The sequence below is a fragment of the Lemur catta genome, chromosome 2 (assembly GCF_020740605.2).
Source record: "Lemur catta isolate mLemCat1 chromosome 2, mLemCat1.pri, whole genome shotgun sequence".
NCBI lineage: Eukaryota > Metazoa > Chordata > Mammalia > Primates > Lemuridae > Lemur > Lemur catta.
Genome location: NC_059129.1, coordinates 27,259,479 through 27,267,769, shown reverse-complemented (window position 1 = coordinate 27,267,769; position 8,291 = coordinate 27,259,479). Strand labels below are relative to the sequence as shown.

Here is an 8,291-nt window from a genome sequence, read left to right as displayed (position 1 = left end):
CCCAGGCTAGTCTTCAACTCCTAGCCTCAAACGATCTTCCTGCTTCAGCCTCCCAAAGTTGTAGGATTGCAGGCAACCAGCAGATTGTGAGTGTTTTAGGAGCCTTTATCTTTCAGAGATACACACTTGAATATTGATGGATAAATGATAGGAGTGTTTGGGATTTGCTTCAAAATAACCCAGAGGCAGGGGTGGTGGAGGTAGAGACGGGAAAACAGTGGCCATAAACTGATACTTACTAAAGTGGAAGTGAGGAGTGTGCGGGGCTTCATTATACCACAGTCTACCTCTGTGTATCTTTGAACATTTCAAGAATAAAAAGTTCAAAAAGCCCACATGCCCTAGTCCTACCAGAAACTTACCCGCTGCAGACCTTCAGCCAGCGAGGCCCAGGATCTGTGTTTAACACCAGGTATGCATATTCCACAGGCTGCAGGAAGAGCTGTGAGTCTTCACGAACAGTCCTAGCACATGCATATTGGACCAGCATGTAGCATATTGGACCCGCGTTCACCTTGGGGTGGAGACTTAATGTTTGAATGTGTGACAGTTAGGTCCTAAACATCAAAAGGTGAAGGAGGAACACAAAGTCACTCAAGTAAACCAGCCAGAACCAGTCTGTGGTGGGACATCTCTTATCAGGAGAAAGTTCCAGAAATCAGTCTTTTGTCCAGTGAAAGCTGTGGAATAAGGGGGTCAGTTAGCATCTGGTGGCAGATGAGCTGCAATGGTCTCTTTTTTTTTTTTTTTTTGCAATGGTTTGTATGTTGCTCATTGAGAAGCCAGTGCTTGTTTAGTTGCTAGAGGGAAAAACCTTGTGGCAGTTAGCACATAGCTCATTCTTTAAGTGCAGGGGTGCGTGACTTAACCCTCGCCTGGCACAGCTTTAGGCTGTGTTTATAATTTGGGATCTTGTAGCCACAGAGTCTACTCTTATGTCCATTCAGTCAAATGGTCTCTATTTTAACATTCCTGCTGGTCAGTTGTGTCTAAACCACATGGAGTGAGGGGTATAATGAGACATGTGTGACCTCCAGTCTTGTCATGGCCAGGAACTCAGGTTTAAGGTTTCTATGGTGTCCCATTGGCCAAGGAGGGGGTCCATTCAGTGGCTTGGGGGCTTAGGATTTTATTTTTAATTCTTACCTTGATACCACAATCCCACGGACTCCATGAGGCTTTTTGCAGGGCCGGGTCTCTCCCCTCCCTTCCTGGCCTAAGGCCTGGGTGCAGGGGTAGCTGAGCCTGCCATACCCCCGACCCTAACCCCAAATTACCAACACTCAGTTCTCTGGCTACTTCTTAGGGTTTCACAAACGTCCTCATGCCTTTTGGATGTTCTGGGGTTTCAAGGACCTAGCGTTGAAGGACTGGTGTTCACCACAGGGCGAGCACCCTGGGAATCCCTGGGTGGGTACCTGCTTCTCTCATCCTCTGGGCCCACCCCTTAGGAAACGAGCAAGTTCGCAACAATCACCTCCTGACAAAGCCTTGCCAAAGTATAATTTTCAAATATGTAAAAGAAAAAAGATTCATACAAATACAGAATGAACATACATCAAAAATCTATTACAGCTGGGTAAGGTGGCCACACCTGTAATCCCAGCACTTTAGGAGGCTAAGGCAGAAGGATCACTTGAGGCCAGGAGTTTGAGACCAGCCTGGGCAATATAGCTAGACCCCATCTCTACAAAAAAATTAAAAACTAGCCAGGTATGGTGTGTACCTGTAGTCCCAGCTACTTGGGAGGCTGAGGCAGGAGGGTCACTTAAGCCCAGGAGTTTGAGGTTGCAGTGAGCTATGATGAGGCCACTGCACTCTAGCACGGGTGACACAGTGAGACCCTGTCTCAAAAGAAAAAAAAGACCTATTGCACGTCAATTCAGAAGGTATTGTTTTGGAAAGCAGATTCATAGAACATTCTGAGAAGCTGAGTACATGTATTTGTAAGCATTTTGAGAGAAGAATGCTAGAATGAGATTGTGATGTTAGATATAAAACTGGTTAATGGAGTTTTCTTCTCTGTGGGATAGAAATCTACAGGTTAATAAATAACTTCAATGTCTGGGCTCTAATTAAACAATAAATAACAAAGTCAAGGCCAAGTACAGTGGCTCACACCTGTAATCCTAGCACTTTGGCAGGCTGAAGTGGGAAGATCACTGGAGGCCAGGAGTTCCAGACCAGCTTGAGCAAGAGTGAGATCCCATCTCTACAAAAAATAGAAAAATTACCTGGGCCTGGTGGCACGTGCCTGTAGTCCCAGCTACTCGGGAGGCTGAGGTAGGAGGATCGCTTGAGCCCAGAAATTTGAGGTTACAGTGAGCTATGATGAGGCTACTGCACTCCAGCCCAGGCAACAGCAAGACCTGTCTCAAAAAAAAAAAAGTCAAACACAGGCACAGTCCCCGCAATTAGGATCAGAAAACTTTCTCGAAAGGACCAGGCATGCAGGTCTCAGTCACAACCACTATGCCATGTAGCAGGAAAGCATCCACAGGTGATGTGCAAACACGTGGGCATGATGTACTCCAATAAAACTTTATTTACAAGCACAGGCAGGATTTGGTCCCTAGACCCCAGTAGTCTGCCAGCCTCTGCCCTAGATAATAAAATAACCTTGGGTCAGGCCTGTCCAACAATGTCTCCAGTATGACACTTTCAGAATGTGTCACACACTGCCCTTTCACTTTATGTCCAAGGCTGGATAATTTTACTTAACACCCCATGTTCCAGCAACCCTTTCTGCAGTTGTGCCAGGCAGACCCATCCTCCTTAGTCTCATAAGAGATGGGAATGGTCACTTCACCTTCTTTTGGATCAGCCCAGTATCGAGCCACCGAAGACTCTGCAGGTTGACAACTTCTGGGGCCCAGGGTCTCATGTTGGTGTGGGAAGGAAAGGGCAAGTGTCGTCACAACTCCCCAGGAGAGAACAGACTTCCACAGTGGCTGGGGGTGAAGCCCCTGGTAGATGAAAATCCTGTCCCCACTCTACCCTAGCCCAGGTAAGGGTGGCCAGCCTCATCACCTCCAGGCCTCTGCAATCCTCGTAAGAGTAGCATCCTTGACCCAAACTTTTCCAGGGTGACCCAGAGGGTGGGGGTTACAACCCCAGGGAATCATTTTCTATTCCGCATCAGTTAAAGAGGTGCCCGCCCACTTGGCCTGGAGAGTCAGGTTCTGGGTGGGGCCCTGGCAGAGTAACATTTCCTCACCCGGGGCTCAGGTGGGATTGGTCCTGCCCCATAAGTGGTGGTGGAAATTCCAGATTTCCTTGGAGGCTCCACAGCTGCTGCCCAGCCCTGGAGAAGCAGCTGCCAAGCCATTAGTTAGGGCTCCAATAGCTAATGAGCCCCTAGTTCCTGTCGCTTCAAACAACTCAGGTAGGGCCTTTATAGTCTGCAAAATATCAACCAACCAAACGGGATGATACACTTAGCCTTCCGAGCGCTTGTCTCACCCCTGTCTACTACACCTGCCTCCTCTGCCGGCCCTCACCCAATTGTCCCTCGTGACTAAGAAGCTAGTGACAACCCAGCTAGGGCTCGTGGCGCAGTGCGCGCAGGCAGCCTAGGCAGGAGGCGCATCCACACACCCGCCTCCAGCCTCTGACTTTCTGCAGCTGCCACCGCTGCCAGCCACAGCTGCTCACTACCCCACGCCTCCATTCTCTACTCAGGGGGTCTCCTGCTGGGTATTCCAGTGGCACATTTCCAAAGAGAGATCATGGGATATGGGCAGCGGAGAGAGACACAGCCTGGGGTTCCCGCTCAGCCTGGGCGAGAAAATCTGCCCCAGCAGAGCGGCTCTCCCAGCGCTCCGGGTATGCGCCGAAGGCTTCCTACGGCCGGAGGCACGAAGCGGGCCTTCGGTGACGACGCATGCGCAGAGCCACCGGCCTCCCTCGGGCTTCTCTCGCGCCTGCGCTAGATCCTCCAGTCCGATAGGGGGCGATGAGACAATCCTTACCCGGGTTTGGCACCGCCGCCGTGACCCGGAAGAGGTCACTTAATAGGACTCTGGAGGTCGTGGAAGCGGCTGTTGGGAGTCTGGACGCTGCTGCGGCGCTAGCATGAACGCTCCTCCAGCCTTCGAGTCGTTCCTGCTCTTCGAGGGCGAGAAGAAGTAAGTGGGGCCGGCCGGGGCCGGGGAAGGTCTGGCCGAGGCTCGCGAGCCCTCGACCGTCGGCTGTCTGCCCTGCGGGTCCTGTGGTTCTCCCGCCGGTCCTCCGGTCGGGGACGGAAGCGGCTTTTGCTTGAGCAACATGTTAGCCTGGGCCGGGAGCGGTGGCGCGCGCCTGTAATCCTAACACTCTTGTGAGGCCGAGGCAGGAGGATTGCTTGAGGTCAGGAGCTCGAGACCAGCCTGAGCAAGAGCGAGACCCCATCTCTACTAAAAGTAGAAAAAGTAGCCGGGCGTGGTGGTGTGAGCCTGTAGTCCCAGGTACTCCGGAGGCTGAGGCAGGAGGATCACTTGAGCCCAGGGGTTTGAAGTTGCAGTGAGCTACGATGACGCTACTGCACTTTACCGCGGTGACAGAGTGAGACTCAGTCTCAAAAATAAATAAGTAAATAAAAAGGTCGGCCTGTGTCTGCCAAGCTTAAGGCAGTCCTGCGCGGTTAGTGGCGAGTGTACTCATTTTGTAGAGGAGGAAACTGAGGCTCAGACAAGTTGAGTAACTTGCCCCAGGCACGCAGGAAGTGGCGGGGCTTGTATTCGAACCCAGATTGTCTGCCTCCAAAGTCCTTTTCCTCTGGGATCTGGCAGCCTCCCCACTGGTCTCCCACCACCTCCAACTTCCATGTGACAGCCGGAGTGATGTCTCTAAAGTCCACATCTGATCTGTCACTCGCTTGTTTAAAGCCTGCTGTGACTCCTCACCGCCGGCTGGTTGAAGGAGCCTAGTGCTCAGACAGCCTGGGCTTGCCTTCTGTATCCCCCACTTAATGAGACTCTTATTTTTGGGCAAGTGACGAGCTCTGTCTGAAGCCATTTCCTCACTGGGAAAATGGGTTTATTACTGTATTTGAACATGGGATTTTTTTCTGTTAGATGAGATTAAGTGAGGTAATTTGTGTAAAGTACTTACTCCAGAGCTAAGCACATAGAAGTCAGCTTAAATATTGTCTCTTGTTACTAATATTTGTAGTAGCCTGGAATGTAGAGTCTTATGACCTGCACTTCAGCCTCCCTTTAGAGCAGACTCTCAACTGGGGACCATCTTGCCCTCCAAGGGACATTTGGCAAAAATGGAAAGATTTTTGGTTGTCATAGGGGCTACTACTAGCATCTACTGGGTGGATCTTGAGATGCTGCTAATGTCCTACAGTGTACAAAACAGCTCCCCACAGAAAAGAATTATCTGGCCTAGAATGTCAGTGGTGTCAAGACTGAGAAACTCTGCTTTAGGAAAAAGGAGCAGTCCGGGGTGGGTGAGGGCACAAGAGTGGGGTTAGCTGGGGTCAGTGTAGACACAGTGCTGCTCTGAGTCAGAGAGGTCTTCGTGGGATGAACCGATTGAGACAATCCTGGAGGTGGCATGTGGAGGCAGCACGTGAGCCCGCCTCCAAGGGCAGGGTTTAGCCCCTGCCCCTTATCTGTGGCCTCTGCCTTTTTCTAGGATCACCATTAACAAGGACACCAAGGTACCCAATGCCTGTTTGTTCACCATCAACAAAGAAGACCACACACTAGGAAACATTATTAAATCGTAAGTTCCAGCCCAGGCTCTCAGGGGGTGTGTTTAATGGGGCTCTTTAGGGCAAGGCACAAGTTCCATAAGATTTTCTTTAGTCTCTCTGGGTGCTTGCTCTGGCATTTCACAATCCTGGTACCGTTTTTCCAAGGGGACACTGAACCGTATCTGTTCACCTAAGCCACATTTTTGTATTGGCTTATTGATCTAACTAAAGTGAGTGGGTGTGTAGCAAGTTACAGAAAAGTAGGCTACTTGTGTTGTCATGCTAGTGAGCACTGAGAAGCAGTCAAGGTTAGCTCTCCCTACCCTACCCGTTAGTGACCTGGCTGCCACAGAACAAGGGAGAGAATTGGAAGAGGTGTTCTGTGGCTGTCCAGGGCCCCTGCTGGGCCCCACACGTCGGCTGGTGGGTGTTTGCTCACACCAGTAAAGTCCTGGAAGGGGGTGCTCAGAGATGCAACTGCCACTCTGGCCCTGGAACTTGTTACTTCACTGCAGATGTGGCTCTTCCCTCAGGTGCCATTGGTGAAGCCAGGCCTTTCCCAGGCTTGCGTGTTGGAGGCCGAGGGTCTCCTGGTGCAGTAGGGTGTGGGGATGTCCATTGCTGCCCGGAGGACTCCTGCCCAGTGTCCCCACCCATGCAAAGGCCCCTCTCATGGTGCTCACACTTGACTCTGAGCTGCTCTAGAAGAGACCCCCGTGTGCCAGGGCACATACACGACGCAGCCTTGTAGAACAGGGCCCAGTGTGCGTGGACAGCCCCCGCCAGCCTGTGCTGCCTGGAGGACTTGTTTCCATCTCCCCGACTGCTCAGAGCCTCACCCTTCTCGCCGCCCCATTGATGTGCTGAGCAGATGCTCTTTTTGGGTTGGTTTACTGAACGCTGGCTGGACATGACTGCGCAGGGTCCCTCATTTCCACTGAGGGAAGAGGTTGCTGGAAACCCTATTCACAGCTAGGTCTTTGATCCTCATGGATGCAGGGGGCACGGGGGTGTGGGTGGGGTGGTATGTCTTCTTGAAAAGTGTTTTACTTGAAGATTTAGGGGAAGAGAAAACTCTTTGGCTGGAAAGCCTCAAGGCATGAGCTGGGGGCTGCCTGGTAGCCTTGAGGCCTGGCTTGGATCAGAGGCTCAGCCTCCCTCACACTGCCTGTCCCTGCATATCAGACAGCTGCTGAAGGACCCACAGGTGCTCTTTGCTGGCTACAAAGTCCCCCACCCCTTGGAGCACAAGATCATCATCCGCGTGCAGACCACACCGGACTACAGCCCCCAGGAGGCCTTCACCAATGCCATCACCGACCTCATCAGCGAGCTGTCCCTTCTGGAAGAGCGGTTCCGGGTAGGAGCCTGGGGTGCAGCTGAGGGGTGGGGGTGGGTGGCTGGAGGTGCCAGTGTGCCCAGAGCTGCAGTGTCCACAGGCCATGCCTAGGCTGCTTCTTTGGGGGCATTTTGGGGGAGGGGGTGGCAATGACAGAGCAGGGATGTATAGACTGAGGGTTTATGGAGTTAGGCCTATGGCCTGCCATGTCCCATGGGTGGGGACTTTACCTAATGCTCCAGAGTCCCTCGTGTGCTCTCATGGTCCCTGCAGAGACAGGAAACCTACTGCCCTTTGGGGCTGCTCTTCCAAGTCCCTCAGCTAGTGCTATAGGCTCTGGTTTGTAAGGCCTGGCTACTTCCAGGCATTCTTCTGTCTAGCAGGCAGCTCATCCCAGGGTGGTATTGTACCTGGTCAGGGGGCCTCAGAGTCTAGAACAATTTAGAGCGGGAAAGAGCCCTGGCTTGTGAGATGTTCAGTGTCGAAGCTGTGTGCGCACCAGGATGCGCCCCTGCTACACAACTCCAGCTCTAGGCTGTGGAGAATGGGGTGGGCTGGGCCAGCTCAGAGGCGCCCTTTGCCCAGCTCCCTCGAGCTGGCTGGGGCCTGGTTTGCTGCCTCGGCTTAGTGTCCTGTGGAGCATAGCCGATGGCTGCCCTCGGGAGGGCATGGCAGCAGCTTCTCCTTGGACTTTGGTTAGGGGATGCTGGGTTTTTTTCCACCATCCTTGCCCTGGCCGTGCAGCTAAGTCGCTGCCTTCTTCTCTCCTAGGTGGCCATTAAAGACAAGCAAGAAGGAATTGAGTAGTGGGGCTGCAAGGACTTTTGCCTGGCCTGTAAGCGCAGTTCCTACTTGGCACCAGGCAGAGGAGAGCGGCCAGTCATAGCTGTGGCGGCTGTGACCCTCCTTGGAGCCATCTGTGAGCCCCTCACCCCTGATGTACATACATTCTGTTTTATTTTCCTAATAAAGTATGGCAGGAAAAGACTCAGCCGTGGGCATAAGCACGTGGACTGTCAGGCTCGCTGGAGGCAGATGACCTGTTTCAGACACGTTCTGGGACATTTCAAAGAGTAGATTGGCCCAGAGACCTTGATTTCTGTCTGAGAGGTTGGCAGGGACAAACTCATGCTGGACCAAAACTTAGGAACCTGGGGGTGCTGCTGGGAGGCAGTCTTGGGCAGAAGGGAGAACTGTGAGAACCCTTGACCTTCCATGCATCTCTCTTCTAGAAGCCTCCGCTGCCAGGTTTGCCTGTCTTAAGGTGGG

General features: G+C 52.4%; 1 protein-coding gene across 1 annotated transcript; it reads left to right on the top strand.

Moving 5' to 3' along the window:
• The first annotated feature begins 3,935 nt into the window (after positions 1–3,935).
• Positions 3,936–8,009, top strand: POLR2J (RNA polymerase II subunit J). Its single transcript, XM_045543066.1, has 4 exons — positions 3,936–4,127; positions 5,623–5,712; positions 6,869–7,043; positions 7,794–8,009. The coding sequence occupies exons 1-4, from the start codon at positions 4,075–4,077 to the stop codon at positions 7,827–7,829; spliced, it is 354 nt and encodes a 117-aa protein (XP_045399022.1). The 5' UTR covers positions 3,936–4,074; the 3' UTR covers positions 7,830–8,009.
• The last annotated feature ends 282 nt before the right edge of the window (positions 8,010–8,291 follow it).